Source organism: Oenanthe melanoleuca, chromosome 5, assembly GCF_029582105.1.
Source record: "Oenanthe melanoleuca isolate GR-GAL-2019-014 chromosome 5, OMel1.0, whole genome shotgun sequence".
Taxonomy (NCBI): Eukaryota; Metazoa; Chordata; class Aves; order Passeriformes; family Muscicapidae; genus Oenanthe; species Oenanthe melanoleuca.
In genome coordinates this window covers 9,279,180-9,295,380 of record NC_079339.1, presented here as the reverse complement: position 1 = coordinate 9,295,380, position 16,201 = coordinate 9,279,180, and the positions used below count along the sequence as shown (strand labels likewise).

The following is a 16,201-nucleotide window of genomic DNA, read 5'->3' as shown; positions in this document are numbered from 1 at the left end:
CTGCCCCAGCCCGAGAGGGGAGATTGTGGAGGCTGGGGGGAGCACAGGAACCTCCTGACACCCCCGGGCTAAGAACGGGCCACACAGGACAGCAGTGGCCATGTGGAGGGTGCTGGCACTTCCTGCCCTGCACTGGGCTTTGCCGGGGGGCCCCCTCCTGGCGTCCCCTGGTGAGTGTGGGGTGTGGTGGGGGGCCTGGGTTAGTGGTGGTAGGAGCTAAGTGGTGGCCCCCAAACTGGTTTGGCCCGTTTCAAACGCTCCCTCTCAGCTTATCTGTCTTCAAAGGGCTCCTGCTCCATCCCACGCACACAAAAACGCTCCCTGCGAACAGGGGGAGCCCCCTGCATCCCAAAAAATGTGTGTGCCCCCCAAGCTCTGCCTCTCCTCCATCTTCTCCTTCTGGCACCACCAAACCCTCCCTATTGCACCCGTGGGTGCCCTGAGCTGGGTGTTCAGGGGAATGTGGTGGGAAGAATACATTGGATTGTGGCCATGGTGCCGGTGGGGATCCCTGGGGACTCTTTGCAGCATCATGAAGGTGGCCCAGATGTGGTTCTGCTGCGGGGCTGCCCACCCCCGGACCCCTGGCCGTGCTGAGGATTGCTCGGAGCCCCGGTGAGCCCCGCGATCGCAGCCTTGGCGGGGAGGCGAGCGGGTTCCATGCAAAACCCCGGCGAGGAGACTGGTTGGGCGAGGTGCGGGGCGGGCCCTGCGCCCCACGCCCGCCGCAGACGCCGGCGCCCACCCGCACCCCGCAGCACCCAGGGGTGCACCTGCCCGCCCGAGGATGCTGCAGGACAGCGGCCCTCCGGGGCCACCCACCCAGGTACGTGCTGGCCACTCGCTCCCGCGGCCGCCGCTGTCCCCTTTGGAGAGCCGGTGTCACTCGCCCTGCCACGCACCTTGTCCCCATCCGCTGGCCAGGCTGGTGCGGGGCTCTGCGGCTCCAACACCGGCCAGCTCTGGCCAGGAGGCTTTTCCCTCCCTCCTCGTGTCCCCTCCCCGTGTCCCTCGGTGTCCCCAGCGTGGCTCCTGGCACGTGCGCGCGGTGTCCGGGCTGCGTGGAGCCGCTCCCTGCCCCGACGGCGATGTCCCCCGGCGGGCACGGCCAGCCCTGGGGACCCGGGCGTGGGACGGTGCTGCTCGGGGGGTGGGAGAGGACGCGGCGCTCCCAGGAGCCGGGGGTCCCCGGGAATGTGGCTCTGTCACCCCGCGAGGGAGTGACAGAGGTGCCTCCAGGCTGGGGGGCGGTCAGCGGCTGCTTTAGGGACCCCGGATTGGGTTTATTTAACTCTGTGTCATTCAGGCTGTGGCCGGATCTCCTCGGGAATCCCTCAGTTTTGCTTCAAGTGTTTTCTTTGTGCTGATCTGCTGTTTTTAAGCCCCCTGGGTGTGTCCCTCTCCTGTACTACCCTGTCCCAATTAACGAACTACTTGATGAGGCCAGCGCTGCCCATTCCAGCTCCAAGCGTTCCTTGAATCCCCCAGGACCCCCAAATTTCCATTTGTCAGCTGCAGGGCAGTGTTACGCTGGAGGATTGGGGGTCTGGGAGGGAGACAGATCTGGGGGAAGGTGGGGCTGCCGGTGGGCTCAGGGCTGTCCCCAGAACCCCTCTGTCCCCCGGGGGCTGGGGGCCTCCCGGGATGGCCCCGATCCCCCGGGATTTTGGCACGGGGACGGCGGGCAAGTGGCGGCTTGCAGAGGGAGCGATCCACCCCCTCCGCCCGCTGCGGGGGGAACCCGTGATTCATCCGGGCTCGGAGGGTTGGGAGCGCCCGCCGAGCTCTGCCAAACCCGGTGCGCCCGTGGGGTGGTGCCGCAGTGGGAGAAGCGGGGGGGCTCGGGGGTTTTCCTGGGTGCCGTACCCCAAAAGGCTCAGGGGTGGCTCCTGGGCAAAAGGGGGCTCCCACAAACCGGGGAGGTGGGTTACCCACCCACCGTGCTGGTGCTCGGCACACGGGCATGGTGCCACCGCGGGGGATTTGAGGGACTGTCACCCCAAAGCGCTGCCCGCAGCTCTCGCCACCCCGCCCCTGCCACGGCTCCTGCTGACGGCGGCACATTCCTCGGGGACAGCCGCCCTTTTCACCCCCGACCGGAGCGCACACGGTGTCACCGCCGGCTGCTGTAAACCCGGCCCAGCCCCAACGCTGCTGTGGGTGACGCCAAGCGCTGAGCCAGGACCGGCCACAGAGCCGGGCTCACCCAAACCACCCGGCCGGTGACACGGAGCCACGGAGCTGTCCCCGAGCAGGGGCTGAGCACGGCCACAGCTCCGGCCAGCAATGGGCCGGGCCTGCAGGCCCCCAGCGGCGTGCGGATTTTGGGAGATTTTGGGAGATTCTGGGAGCTGGTCCGGGGCGCAGCGGGCCGGGGGGACGTGGTGTCCCCAGCGTGGCTGTGACGGGCGGCTCGGCAGGTGGGGCGAGGATAATTAGTACCTGTGGTGGCAGCGGGGCCTGAGTCACCGCGTTCGTCACCGCGGGCCCGCGGCGCTCAGCCGCCCCTTTTTTATTATTGTTGTTTCTTCATTCCCCGGCTGATTTGAAAAGCAAAGCAGGGAGGGCCCAGCCAGGAATTACTGCAGGGAGACCCCATTCCAGGCTGGACCCCTGTGCCAGATGGGGTCCAGAGTGCGCCTGGAAAGTGGCCAGAGCGATGTGGGGGTCCCTGTGGAGGGGGGCTTTGTGGTCAGGGCTGGTCCAGGGGTCTCCCTGGTGGCCTGGGACACCCCTGGGAGCCCATGTGGGGATCTGGTGCTCACTGGAGTGACAATCTGGGTGTCCAGAGCGGTCAGATGGGTGTCCAGAGCACTCTCCTTGGAAGTTTCCTGGGGGTCTTGAGATCAGTGGAGGGACATTGTAAGGGTCTGGAGCACAGTGATAGGGCTGTGTAAATCTCTGAAGGTCAATTGGAAGGTTCTCCAGGGGTCTGGGGCTCTCCCAGGAGACCACATGAGACTTCAGAGCTCACTGGAGGAACAATGTGAGCATCCAGGGTTCAATAGCAGGGATCCCTGGGATCACTGTGGGGAGGCTTCTGGGGGCCCAGGGCTCTTCTGGGAGGTTGCCTAGGGGTCTTGGGCCCATTGCTGGGACAGTGTGGGGGTCTGGGGCTCACTGCTGTGGCTGCCCAGGAGTCGGGGGGTGACTGTCTGAGGGGCTCCTGGCTTTTCCCAAGGTGGGACCCCCAGGCCCTGCCCCACCCACCCCCCTCATCCCCGCGAGGTCGCCCCCGGGCACCTCCACCTGCGGCGGTGACGACGGTGTCAGCGGTGACAGCGGCCCCGGTGGGGCCCCCTCCTTTTCCCGGCGAGGCGTGGCGGCGGGGCGGGACGGACGGGCCGGGACGGAGCCTCCCTACGGCTGGGGAACGCCGGAACGCCGCCACTGCCGCCGCTCACCTGCGCAGGGCGGCCGGGCTGCCCCTCGCCGCCATGCAGGAGACTAACGCCTTCCTGCTGTCGGCCCTGCAGCCCGAGGCCGGTGTCTGCTCGCTGGCCTTGCCCTCGGACCGGCAGCTGGACGAGCGTGGCCGGGAGGCGGCCGAGGCCCAGCGGCTGCGCAGCGCCCGTGTCCAGGAGCAGGTCCGCATCCGCATGATGCTGCGGGGGCAAGCGCCCGCCCGCCCCGACGACCTCGCCGACGGCACCAGAGGTGGGAGAACCCCCGGGACCCCCTGGGAACACGCGGTGGGATGGGTGGTGGGAGCCCCCCGGTCGGCACTGGGCTCTGGGCGCACCCTGGCTGCGGGTTGGGGGGTGCCCCCCACCCTGAGCGCGTCCCCCGAGCGCCCCCGAGCATCGCCAGCGCTGGCACCGGGGGGAGCTGAGCCCCAGCGTGGGCTCGCTTCACCGCACTCGGGGTCCTGCCTCAGTTTCCCCAGCTGCCCTCGGAGGGCTTTGCGTGGTGGGGTCGCACAGCCTGCATTGGGCTGGCAGCGGGGAGGATTTTCCCGCCCTGGCAGAGCCCCCCCAGCCCTGAGCGGCGGCGCTGGCCGGGCTCCAGCTCCTCCATTTACCGTCTGCGCCGGCGGCCTCCGCCCTGCCGCCCCGCCCGGCACCGCCGGGATCCCCCGGGCCCCGACCCCCGTGCTGGGCAACCCGGCGGTGGGGACAGAGCCTCTGTGACACCCCGAGGGCAGCCCCAGGCGTGAGTCACGCTGCTGGCACCGCCAGCACTGGCGGCGTCCCTGTCCCGTCCCTGTCCCTGTCCCTGTGGTGTCCCGCCGGCGGCCCTGGGGCGCTGGCAGGGCGGATGGGCAGCCTGAGGTGCCGTGGGGGCCAGTGGGGTTCCAGGTCCCTGCCATGGTCCCGTTCCCAGGGCGGGGGAGCCGGGACTGGCTGTGGGGGATGCCCGGGCTGCAGATCCAGCCGCGGCAGGGGGACCGGGCTGAGCCGCGGCGTCCCCGCCAAGGTGGCAATTAGTGCCCTCGCCGTCGGGGCACGGGCAGGGCGGGGAGGCCACTTCTGCTCCCCGTGGCCAGCGGGCAGGTGAAGGCGGCCTCCTCCCACCCCTTTGTCCCCCCAGCCCTGCCTGCGCTGCCGTGGTTCCCGCAGCACCCCCTGGGATGGGCTGGGCGATCTTTGCTCTGCAGATCCCTCCCTGCCCTGCCCGTGCTCACGCTGCCTCCTCTGTGGCTGTCCTGCAGGTGGTCAGTACAGCTCGACCCTGCGCTCCTCCTTCAGCTCCCGCTCCCAGAGCAACGGCGTGGACCCCAAAGCCTCGGTGCGTACGGGCGCTCAGTCCCCTGCCCACGGCCTCGGCCGTGCTGGGGAGAGCTCCGAGCTCCCCCGGTGGGGACGGAGGGATGGATTCCTCACCTCGCATTCCCCCCCTGCAGCTGTACCAGCCGCTGGCCAAGAAGGATTTCGGCACGCTGCGGGGCAGCGGCTGGTCGTCGCGCTCGGCCGTGGACCTCACCCCGCACAAGCGGGTGGCCACCATCAGCAACGGGGGCCTGGCCAAGGGCCGCGCCTACGTCGCCGGCTACGCGGCCTCGCAGGTGGCCACCGCCTCGCCGCGGCCCAGCTCCTTCCACGAGCGCAACTTCCGCAGCCGGCAGAACCTGGACACGCTGTCGCTGCGCTCCCTGCGCCTGGCCGACGGGCCGCTCCCGCTCGCCGACGACCGCTACAGCGTCCTGTCGGAGCAGCTGGACGCGCCGGGGCACCGGCAGCTCTACAAGAGCCAGGCCGGCGGCGGCTTCGGCCGCTCCTTCGCGTACGAGCGGCAGCTGAGCTCCGGCACGGCCCCCAAAGCCGCCTGCGACTGGCTGGACGGCGCCGAGGGGCCGCCGAGCCGCACGATCCGCGCCCCCGCCATGCGCACGCTGCAGCGCTTCCAGAGCAACAACCGCTCGCGCCTCAGCACCGGCTCCTTCGGCACGGTGCCGGCGGGAGGCGGCGGCGCCTTCCTGGGGCTGGGCGAGCACGGCTCCCGCGCCCCGTCCGTGCGCAGCCTGGCCGAGTCCGGGCATCGCCTGGCGGAGCCGCGCGCCGTGGAGATGTACAACGGGCACAGCACGCTGCTCGGGCACCACGCCGCAGGGTGAGGGCCGGGGGCTGCTCCGGGCTGTCTCGGGCCTTGTGTCCGCTGTGGTCACCTGCTGGAGGAGGGTGCTGGGAAGAGCGGTGTGATGGTGGGTGCAGCTTGGTCCTGTGGCGATGGACCACAGCACAGGCTGACCTCTGAGTGTGTCCTGCCTCTGGCTCCTCCATGGGCACATCCTGAGACATGGCGTGGCAGGAGAATGATGCTCGTCCCGCTGGGAATGGAATCCTAGGCCCAGAGTGCAGTGGGAAGGAAATGAGTTGGGGGGGCTCCTTGGAGGAGTGCAGAGGTGGATGTTCTGCTGGGACTCATCCTGCTGTGGTTCCAGGTTTGATGACATCGACCTGCCCTCAGCAGTGAAGTACCTGATCGCCAGTGACCCCAACCTGCAGGTGCTGGGCGCTGCCTACCTGCAGCACAAGTGCTACAGTGACAGCAGCGCCAAGAAGCAGGTGAGAGACCCGGAAGGGTAGGAGCAGGGGGTTTCCCAGTGGGAGCAGGGGTTTCCCACCCCTCTGACACTCTGACAGGTGCAGGGGCCGGAGGGAGCCCTGGGAGCACGGCATGTCTGACCCCCCGGGCTGTCCCCCAGGCCCGCAGCCTGCAGGCCATGCCCAAGCTGGTGAAGCTGTTCAACAGCCCGAACCAGGAGGTGCAGCGCCACGCCACCGGCGCCATGCGCAACCTCATCTACGACAACGCCGAGAACAAGCTGGCGCTGGTGGAGGAGAACGGCATCTACGAGCTCATGCGCACCCTGCGGGAGCCCGACGACGAGCTCCGCAAGAACGTCACAGGTTGGGGACAGTGGGGGGTGCTCAGGGGTCCCCGCCCCCTGGGGGTGGTCCTTACTTCCCTCATGCAGGTGGAGCTGGGATGGTGCTCCACGGGGATGATCCCTTTGCATTGTCTTCACCAGCATGAACCCCCGGGGAGGGGAGTGGGGGTGGATGCGCTCTCCAGCCACTCCAGTACTGAGGGTCCCCCTCTGGGCAGGGATCCTGTGGAATCTCTCTTCCAGTGACAACCTGAAGGATCGCCTGGCCCGGGACACGCTGGAGCAGCTCACAGACCTGGTCCTGGTCCCTCTCTCCGGGCTGGGGGGCTCGGGTGTCATCCAGCAGAACCCCTCAGAGGCAGAGATCTTTTATAACTCCACAGGCTTCCTCAGGTATCTCTTCCAGGTCCTCCCACTGGGAGCAAAGGTTCGGAGGGAGGAAGGGACAGGAGTAGTGTCTGCAGGGCTCTTTTTTGGGCGGGTGGCTGTGGGGGATCCCCTTCTCTCCATGACAGACCCCATTCCCATGCAGGAACCTGAGCTCTGCCAGCCAGCAGACCCGGCAGAAGATGCGTGAGTGCCACGGGCTGGTGGACTCCATGATCCACTACGTGAACAGCTCCCTGGAGGTGGGGAAGTCGGAGGACAAGGTGAGCCTCTGAGCTGGTGTTGTGGGGGCTGAGATGCTGCTGCCCCATCCTGTTGTGCAAAGGCACACCTTGATGTCGTGCTGGAGGAACCAGCCCGGCTCCATCCGGGCACAGCCGGTGTCATGGCTCTGCCAAGGAGCCCCTGTGCCAGCAGGACACACCCTGCAGGTGGCCCAGCGATGACACCCTCGTGTCCCCTGTGCCCCCCAGAGCGTGGAGAACACAGTCTGTGTCCTGCGCAACCTCTCCTACCGCCTGTACGACGAGATGCCCCCGTCCTCGCTCCAGCGCCTCGAGGGCCACCGGAGGAACGCGGGCGGCACGGTGACGGGGGAGCTGGTGGGCTGCTTCAGCCCCCAGAGCAAGAAAGCCCGGGAGGTCAGTGGGGGCACATCCTGGCCGTGTCACCGGGGTGGGGCTGGCACTGGGAAGCGCTGGCAGCGGAGGTGATGCCAGGGCGGAGGTGGACGCCAGCCTCGGCTGGTGGGTGGGACAGAGAGATGAGCTCAGCAGAGGGTGAATCAGGTGTTTGGGGTGAATCAGGTGCTGAACCCCTGCTTTTCCATGCCGTGGGGCTTGCTGCAGCCAGGGTGACCTGCCAGCTCCCTGCCCAGCAGTTCCGGTCAAGCAGGCAGGGAAAAGGGAATGCTGGCAGTGAGGGACACTGCAGAGGGGACACCCCCAGAGTCTAACAGTGCCTGTCCCTCAGCACTACCTGAACGCGGACATCGTCACCTTCACGGAGGTCTCCAAGGACCCCAAGGGCATGGAGTGGCTCTGGAACCCGCAGATCGTGGGCATCTACAACCGGCTGCTGCAGCGCTGCGAGCTCAACAAGCACACGACCGAGGCGGCCTCGGGCGCCCTGCAGAACATCACGGCCGGGGACCGCAGGGTGAGAGCCGGGGCGTCCCCACAACCTGCCCTGGGTTCAACCTGGCCTGCTCCCCGTGAGTGGAGGAGGGAGCTGGCAGGGTCTCCAGGGGGGCGCTTGCCTTGCAGTGGGCGGGCGTGCTGAGCCGGCTGGCGCTGGAGCAGGAGCGCATCCTGAACCCCGTGCTGGACCGCGTGCGCACCGCCGACCACCACCAGCTGCGCTCCCTCACCGGCCTCATCCGCAACCTGTCCCGCCACGCCCGCAACAAGGACGAGATGTGTGAGTGCTGGGGGGGTGCTCCCAGTTTTTTCCTTTGCCTCCCGTTATCTGCAGCCGCATCCCAACCCCAATCCTGCCTGCTGCACCCCCCCTTGCAGCCGAGTCTGCAGGCTGCTCCATGCCCTGTTGCTAGACATGGCTCTGTCCCCCATGGCTCTGGCCACCAGTCCTGATGTGCCCTTTGCCCACAGCCACCAAGGTGGTCAGCCACCTGATCGAGAAGCTGCCCGGGAGCGCTGGGGACAAGGCCCCGCCCGCCGACGTCATCGTGAACATCATCGCGGTGCTCAACAACCTGGTGGTGGAGAGCCCCATGGCCGCCCGCGACATCGTCTACTTCGACGGCCTCAGGAAGCTCTTCTTCATCAAGAAGCGACGGGACAGGTGGGAGCTGCCGGCTCTCCTCTCCCTCCCTGCTCCAGCACAGATGGAAGAGGGTCACAAGTTTCCCTTCCCAAGTGGTGCTGGGAGTCCCCAGACCGGCTCAGAGTAGCCTCGTGGCTACCTGCCGGCCCTTTGTCACCCCACCGTCACCAGAGCTGCCTTTTCCCATCAGGGAACCTCTCTGCTCCTGCCAGATGTTCACCTCCTGCCTCTCCCCACCCACACTAAGCCCCCAATCCCTCTGGGCCCCTCTGGGGTGGTCTCCTTGTACTGGTAGGCATTGTGCAGTACTCTGTGGTCCCCAAAACCTTATTGCATCCTGTCCCTTTCCCAGCTCGGACAACGAGAAGTCCTCCCGAGCTGCCGCCAGCCTCCTGGGAAACATGTGGCAGTACACCAAGCTCCACCGGGACTTCAAGATGGTATGTACCCATTCCAGAGCCTCCCGCAGCCAGTGGGAGGATCCCTAGGGAATCAAGGGCAGAGGATTCATCCTGGAGAGCCACACCACCCAAATGCTTCCCAGGATACCGTGGGGCCCCATTCCATGCCTGCTTTTCCTCAGGTGTGGGAACATCCCAGAGCGTTGTCCCAGTGCAGGTGGGGTGGGGGTGGAGCAGAGAGGCTCCGTGTGCCTGATGGGGCTGTCTCCTTGCAGAAGGGGTACCGGAAGGAGGACTTCCTCAGCCTCTGAGGACACCCTGGGAGCTGGAATGCCTCGCTGGGATGCTCCGTGCTGCCAGCCGTGCCGTGGGGAGGCTGCTCGCTGCCAGATCCCCACTCTGTAGCCAAATCCCTACATCTCATGCACCTTCCCCCTTTGCCAGGTCCCCTTCCCTGGCTGGGGGACACTTGTCCTCCCTCCTGCCCAGCCTTAAAGCCAGCAGCTGCTTTTGGATCAGCTGTGAGACCCCACTGGGACTCCAGTTAGAGCACCCTTCCCCACTCTCAGGCAGCTGTCTGCAAAACTTGGCTTGTCCTGCAGCTTGACAGGGGGGCAGGAGCTGCAGGGATTTGGGAAGGTTCCTGTAGAGCAGTTCTGGGGCAAAGGGGCTTTTGTGGGTGCTTCATCCCAGATCCCTGGGCCAGGGGGGGTGTCCATGCCCTGTACCAGCTTGGGATGTGCTGTGGGTTACACTTTTATTCTGCCCTGGCTGGGTGGAGATGGGGCTTTGCATGGCTTAGGGGCTTGGAGGGCTCTGAGGTGGCTTCCCACAGTTTATGGGGTGGCACAGCGCCTGCAGGGAGCTGGGAAATGCTGTGACAGCACTGCTTTCCCCCTTTGCTGCATAGGGCAGGCAGGGGGTTGTGTCTGATGGGGCTGCCTGTGCCCTCACTGCAGGAAGACTGGCAGGGCCTCAGGGCCCCATCTGTCACCCTGTGGGGACTGTCCCAGTGTGACAGAGCCGCTGCTGTCGCTCCTCACCAGCTGCTGCCAGGGCTGGGCCCTGCTGGCGCAGCAGGATCCGGGCAGGGCCGTGTTTGCTGAGCAGCATCACCCCATGGGTGGGGAGATGTCCCCAGAGCTGGGTGCAGACGGGTCCAAAGCTCTCTGTGCCACTGTGGTGGCTGGGAGGGGACACTCGAGTGGGCTGGGGGTGGCTTTGGGCTGTTGGTGGATTTGGGGGGTACAGGGCACCCCAAGGGGATGATGTAGAGTAGGTAGAGGGGTGGGAGGATGGGGGGAGTGGGCAGAGGGGCTGGAGGGGCCCCCACGGTGAGTGGCACTGGTGCAGTCACAGCTCGAGGTCACAGGGTGTTTGGCTCTGCAGCTCTCTGTGTACAACTCCCCCAGCCCTGTGTACCCCTGAAATAAAGGCCTTGAGTGATGCCTACCTGCACCTGTGTTTGGATGGGGACAACTGGGAGGGGGGACAGTGCCCCAGTGACACCAGCACAGGGTGAGCTCACCCCGTGGTGCCACGCTGCGCTCCAAGTTGGTGTGATGGGACACTGGTGTGGGAAGGACAGACCAAAGCCCTGCCTGTGGTGGGAGACTCCCCCGTGTCACCTGTGTCCCCATCATAGACAGAGCCAGTGGGTGCAGCAGCCTTTTATTGTCACGGGGGTTTCCATGGGACAAAGGCGCTGCTGCCACTCCTGTCAGGCACACCCTGGGGCACGATGTTCCCCAGAGAGCATCACCCATCCCAGCACTTGTCCATCATGCTGGAAGAACGTCCCTGCCACCCACGGCAAGGGACACCCCAGCCACCTGGGTGGCACCCAGGGGTGGCACTGAGGTATTACGGGCAGGGTGCTCCTGGTGATGGTTTTCCACTTCGGAGCCAGCTCCTGCTTTCCCAGCACGGCCGTGGGCTCTGATCCCATCGTAACTCCCAAGCTCCTCGGCCGTGACCTGGTCCGTGTGTCCCCACAGGAATGGGGGACACCTGTGGCCCTGCTCAGATGTCATCCTCTGTCACCAGGCAGTAGAAGTCCGTGCGGGCGCCGTAGTTGCGCGACCCCAGATCCGAGACGTCGAGCTCGGGGCGCTGCCCGTCCCGCAGCTGCGCATCCTCCATCCCGCTGGATGCCGGAGCCCTGGGAATGCTGTGGCCACCGAGCCGGGGCGGCGGGGGGCTCCCGAAGACACGCCCTCGGAGGCCTGGCAAGAGCAGGGAGATGGGTTTAGGTGGAGGGGGAAGGGGCTGGAAAGCCCAGGAGCGATCTCCAGGGCGCATCCGTCCCCGCAGGAGAAGCAGCAGGGACACGGACCTGTGCCGAGGTCCCCGTCCGGGTCCAGGTCTCCCGCGCTGTCCAGGTAGCTGCTGTGCAGGATCAGCATGGGGTCCTTGTCCTCCTGCAGCTGGGTCTGCGGGTCCCCCACGCTGCCCGGGAAGGACACCTTGCGCGGCAGAGCCAGGCACAGCTCCTTCCAGAAGTCCGACGATGGGGTCTGCAGGGGCCGGAGGGGATGAGCCGGGCCGGGACCGCTGGAGCACGGTCCCGCACGCTTCCTCGGGCTCGGCTCGCACTTCCCGGCGCTGGGAGCTCGGCCAAGGCGAGGGCTGTGCCCCGGCGTGGCACCGTGCCCAGGCGCCGGCGGAGAAACCGGCCCGACCTGCTGGAACGCTGCTCAGGGCTCCTGCTCCCAGCCTGGCCCCGAAATGGCCGGAGTGGCCCTGGGCCAAAGCTCCGCTCTGGCAGCTGCGGCTGGGGAAGCCCTGCAGTGTCACAGGGTCCTGACTGTGCAGGTTTGGGGGGTGAGCCCCCAGATCCAGGGCTCTTCTGGTTGGGTTTTGAAATGTCCTCCAAAAGGCGGGTGCCCCAACCTGCTCTGTAGCTCTGGAGCCTGGGGCGCAGCCCCAGAGAGCAGCAGGGAGGCTGACCCTGACCCAAAAGGGGCAGCTGGGAATGGAAGGGGGTGCTGGTGGGATGGGTCCTGCTCAGCTCTCACCATGGGGCAGCCCCAGAGGGCAGCAGGGAGGTTAACACAAAATGGGGAGCTGGGAATGGAAGGGGGTGCTGGTGGGATGGGTCCTGCTCAGCTCTCACCATGGGGCAGCCCCAAAGGCAGCAGGGAGAGCTGGCACTGTGGGGTGCTGGGGAGGGAAAGGGGGTTCTGGGGGGGGTCAGGATCCTGCTTGGCACTCACCATGGAGCCGGCTCTCCACACCAGCAGGGTCACTGCACTTCGGTGCTGCTTCAGCAGGGTGATGGCGGGGTGAGCGATCTCCCGGTACTGGCTCTCAAAGACGATGAAGATGGGTTTCCTGGAAAGCTCCAGCAGCCTCCAGAGCCCTTCCCTGCGAGACAAGTGGGTGACAGGAGGGTGAGCTCCTCCTGCAGCCCTTCTCCTCTCCTGTGGGAGCTGCTCTGCTCCTACCTGAAGCTGCTGTTGCACCAATCCTGCTCCAGGTACGCGACGGAGAGCACCACGATGAGGCGCCGGCAGCGGCTGACGTTCATGATGAGGTCAGCTGATGGCTCTGTGGGCAAAAAGGGTGTCAAGCCCCCAGGTAGGTCCCTGTGTCACCCCCTGCCCAGCCCTGCGTGGTGCTTACCCGAGTTGGGCAGGATGTTCTGCTCATCCAGGAAGAGCTTGTAGCCGTGGCGATTTTCCAGCTGCGGCTTCACGATGAAGTGGACGAACTTTCGGTCATCAGGGGCAGTAGCGTGGGAGACGTAGGCGTCGTACAGCTTCCCATCTGGGGAGATCCACGCAGCAGGGATAACATGGGAAGAGCTATGTGACCCCCCCTGGACCACGGGAGGCTGTTCCCAGTGGGGTGTCAGCCCCGGCTCACCGTTGATCTCCAGCTCTCCGTAGCGGTCCCGGTACCACAGGAGCACATTCAGGCGGCACCGGACGTAGAGCACAGCCAGGAGCACCAGGAGCAGCAGGACCAGGAGGGCTGCCAGCACCGCTGGCACATGCCCTGCTGCCTCTGCCAGGACAGGGAAGGGCACGGTGAGCAGCATATCCGGGCTTGGTGCAGGTTTGCACCCCGATGTGGGAGAGGCAGCAGGGCCCCATCACTCTCCTCCATCCCCCCATGCACCTGGGCTCTCCGAGGGATGCTCCCTCCCTGTCCCCAGCAGATCCCTACCTGCATGCCGCAGGGTGAAGGTGGCCGTGGCATTGCTGATCCAGCAGGCAAACACCCCGAAATCGGCATCGTGGGTAAGGTTCAGCTGCAGGACGCTGGCCAGGAGCTGCTCCGAGGAGTTTTGGCCAGACCTGACGGGACATGGCGATGCTGTGGGTCAGGCTGTGTGGTGACATCCCCCAAAAGTAGATGGATGGACGTCCCCAGGGCAGGCTCCTTACCAGACAGTATCCTGGCTGCTCCCACTGCCCAGCCACTGCCCATCCTTGCTCCAGGCGGGAATGGGCTGGCAGCGCTCGGTGCCCGTCCAGCGCACGGTGCAGTTCAGCTCGACCTGGCTCCCCAGCACCAAGTCCAGCGTCTCGTTGGCAGCCGGCACCAGGATTTCGGGGGGCACGCTGCAAAGGTCTGGGGGCACAGAGGGGAGGGGGTTTGGATGAGAAAGCTGATCCAGCTCCCCCCAGGGCACGTGACTGCTGTAGCCATCCCAGAAAAACAAGCTCTGCCTTGGGGGTCTGACAGTGAGTGGTGTTCGTGGCTGTTTAGCAACAGGCTGGGCTGGTTTGTGGGGCAGGGAAGGACCCTCGGCACCCTAAGAGGTGACACCAGAGCAGGACCCCCGGCTGAGCTCGCACAGGGATCCTTCCCAGCTGAGAACAGGGGAGAACTGGGATTTGACCTACCTGCCATGGCGCGCTCAGGTGACAGGCGCGGGCGCTGCCGGCATCTCACAGCGCGTCTTCCGGGGGGGACAAAGTCCAGCTGCCTCTGCCACAGGGCGGGCTGGGCCTGGGATAGACTGGGAATGGCTCCGTGAGTGCTGGCACAGGGAGGGCCCCGCCACCCCCATCAGCGATTCCGTCTGGGGGTGGTGGGTGCTGCTCTGCGGCAAAGCCAAACCCGCGTCCCGCCCACAGCCTGGTGGCCACTGTGTCACCTGCCCTCCCTGCACTGACTCCCAGCCTGCCTTTCCCAACCATGAATTTATGCGTGGGAGGTGATTAATGACCAGCTGAGGGTTGCAGGATTTAAAAAATGTGCCTTCAGCCCAAATCCAAAACCAAGGTGGGGAAATGAGCTCAGCCATGGGAAACTTTGGGGGTCTCAGTGCTACCTCCTTCAGCTGCCAAGCCCCTGCCTAGGCTGCAGAGCTGCCTCCAGGCTGACATGCCCTTGAACCTGCTAATTACCAGCAGTCTGGTTTGTTTATGGAAACGCAGCCTCCCACCTGGAGAGCTCCCCGGCGGGTGCGGTGTTCGCGGTGCACTGGGAGCCTCAGCGCGTTGCTACCCGTGGCTGTGCCCAGCGATTGGCACAGCTGCACAGCATTCCAGGCAATTGGGAGCACAGGGACGGCACACAGGGATCCCCCAGCTGGCAGCACCAGCAGTGATGTGATGGCCCCGTGGGAAGAGGCGGATACTGGGAGCCTGGCAAGGCCGGGCTCCTCTGTTCCCACACACCTGATGGGGGTGATGCGGGTGCTGGGGCTAAGATGGGAGTCTCAGGGATGTCACGATGCCAGGGTTTCCATGGGAAACACCCGGCCTAACTCTGGGAGTCAGCAGGGGTGAAAGCCTCTCCCTGGGCTCCTCTTTGCTCTGGAGCTTCAGCACTCCTGGATGTACCCTGATTTTGGGTGGGAGCAGGGCTGGAGTCCCTGTGTGAGTTGCTGTGGAATGGGTAGGGGAGGTCTGTGGTGCTGCCTGGCTTGGAGCAGGGATGCAGGCACAGTGCTTCCCTCTGGAACAGCCTAGTGCCAGGCATGGGGTGAAACCAGGGATCAAGGTACGGGAGAGACGCCCAGTATGTGTTCAGCTTGACCAGCTGGAAGCGATTTATACCTAAAGGATTAACTGAGTTTCTCCATGGCCAGGGAGGGAAGAGGACGGGATGGAGATGAGCCAGTCCACCTGAATTTCACATGGAGAAAGGGTGGGAGATGCTCACGAGGGTGGCGTGGGACTGTCTCTGCCTGGCACGATGCTTCTGGGTGGGTCATTCCTAAGCCGCTTCCTTGGATGGTCGGAATGAGGAAGCTCCAACAAGCTGCAGCCTGGCCAGGCGGTGTGGGGAGGCCCCAAAACCCCCGGAGCCCTTTGCTCCCGGGAACGACAGTGTTGGATGACAGGGAGGGAGGAGCACCGGCTAACGGGCCCCATTTCCCACGTCCTGGCGTGGGGACTCCCCGGGTTTGAGGCAGAGGACCGTGTGGACCTTGTGGGGTGGTGAAGGAGGGCTGGGCGCGGCATTCCCTGGAGCGCGGCCATGGCCAAAGCGAGGAGGGCAGGGAGGCACCGTGGCCAGGGAGCTGTGGGGTGGGTGTGCCGAGGGAGCAAGCGCGATGGAGAGCTGGAGGAGAGCGAAGGAGAGCCAAAAGGGGAATGCACAGGGAATGGGGTGAGGGTGAAACCCTGCTGACCTCATCTGAGGTGGCTTCAGCATGGAAAGGGAAGCAGAACAGAGCTGCATTTACCTTTGAAGCTTCTCCAGCCGCAGGCTTGCTGCTCGTCGCCTCCCGCTCGAGCCGACCCGACCGGCCAGATCAGTGCTTGGAATTTCTCTCTTTTTTTCTTTCTTTCTGTTTTAATAGTTTATCTATTTCTCCTCCCCGTTCAGCCCCTGCTCTCGGCCGGGCGCTCCCGCTGCCCCAATCCCCGGGCGCCAGGCCCGTGGGAAGGGCTGTCCCTCCCTCCCACTGCTCCACCTCCACCTGAACCTGCGGGAGAAAAATTCAACAGCTCCGGCTTCAGGGGAGGGGAAAAGAGAGGAAAAAAGAGAAAAGAAGAGTGGGACAGCAGCACATGCAACAGGTGTCACAAGGCTTGGGGGCCAAGGAGGATCCCCCTGGTTTTCCATGGCTGGAAGAGCCCACAGAGGTGTCAGGGTAAGAAGAACCTGCATCAGCTGTGCCCGTGGTGTCCCTGTTCGTTTCCTTCTCCTCCTTTTCCTTCCCTCTGTGCCTTTAGAGCCCTTTTGCCAGATGAAGCTGGTGCTGGAGGTGGCTGCTCCAGCTGGTGCTGGCCATGGGCAGCTGGATCTGGCTGTGGCCACTGGTGGTCAGCAGTATCCCCTGTGCTGATTACCGTGGAGGTGATTGGAGCCTCGACACGCCCTGGACATGGAT

The 16,201-nt window shown here is 65.5% G+C and overlaps 2 protein-coding genes across 3 annotated transcripts; one reads left to right on the top strand and one right to left on the bottom strand.

Annotated features, from left to right (window-relative positions):
* Positions 1 to 3,330: 3,330 nt before the first annotated feature.
* Positions 3,331 to 10,354, top strand: PKP3 (plakophilin 3). The gene is made up of 13 exons (XM_056492437.1): positions 3,331 to 3,657; positions 4,652 to 4,728; positions 4,844 to 5,550; positions 5,882 to 6,005; positions 6,146 to 6,350; positions 6,550 to 6,724; positions 6,864 to 6,981; positions 7,192 to 7,359; positions 7,691 to 7,876; positions 7,984 to 8,137; positions 8,329 to 8,521; positions 8,856 to 8,943; positions 9,180 to 10,354. Exons 1-13 carry the CDS (start codon positions 3,438 to 3,440, stop codon positions 9,213 to 9,215), a joined length of 2,451 nt encoding a protein of 816 aa, XP_056348412.1. The 5' UTR covers positions 3,331 to 3,437; the 3' UTR covers positions 9,216 to 10,354.
* A 204-nt stretch (positions 10,355 to 10,558) lies between these two features.
* Positions 10,559 to 15,743, bottom strand: SIGIRR (single Ig and TIR domain containing). 2 transcript variants are annotated; one of them, XM_056492447.1, is made up of 10 exons: positions 15,551 to 15,743; positions 13,758 to 13,873; positions 13,296 to 13,482; positions 13,075 to 13,205; positions 12,772 to 12,912; positions 12,529 to 12,672; positions 12,351 to 12,453; positions 12,120 to 12,270; positions 11,240 to 11,420; positions 10,559 to 11,129 (listed from the first exon to the last, which is right to left on the bottom strand). In XM_056492447.1, exons 2-10 carry the CDS (start codon positions 13,762 to 13,764, stop codon positions 10,927 to 10,929), a joined length of 1,248 nt encoding a protein of 415 aa, XP_056348422.1. In that variant the 5' UTR covers positions 13,765 to 13,873; positions 15,551 to 15,743; the 3' UTR covers positions 10,559 to 10,926. The 2 variants fall into 2 exon arrangements, with proteins under 2 accessions (XP_056348422.1, XP_056348423.1); XM_056492448.1 differs by having other exon boundaries at positions 13,758 to 13,863; positions 15,551 to 15,700.
* Positions 15,744 to 16,201: the final 458 nt, after the last annotated feature.

Bases quoted from the DNA above. Each gene is read 5' to 3' on its own strand.
- PKP3 (XM_056492437.1), top strand. From the start codon at position 3,438: ATGCAGGAGACTAACGCCTTCCTGCTGTCGGCCCTGCAGCCCGAGGCC. The intron at 6,351-6,549 runs GTTGGGGACAGT...CCCTCTGGGCAG, and splicing joins GCTCCGCAAGAACGTCACAG to GGATCCTGTGGAATCTCTCT. The intron at 8,138-8,328 runs GTGAGTGCTGGG...CTTTGCCCACAG, and splicing joins CCGCAACAAGGACGAGATGT to CCACCAAGGTGGTCAGCCAC.
- SIGIRR (XM_056492447.1), bottom strand. The intron at 12,913-13,074 runs GTAGGGATCTGC...CTGTCCTGGCAG, and splicing joins CTTCACCCTGCGGCATGCAG to AGGCAGCAGGGCATGTGCCA. The intron at 12,454-12,528 runs GTAAGCACCACG...TTTTGCCCACAG, and splicing joins GAACATCCTGCCCAACTCGG to AGCCATCAGCTGACCTCATC.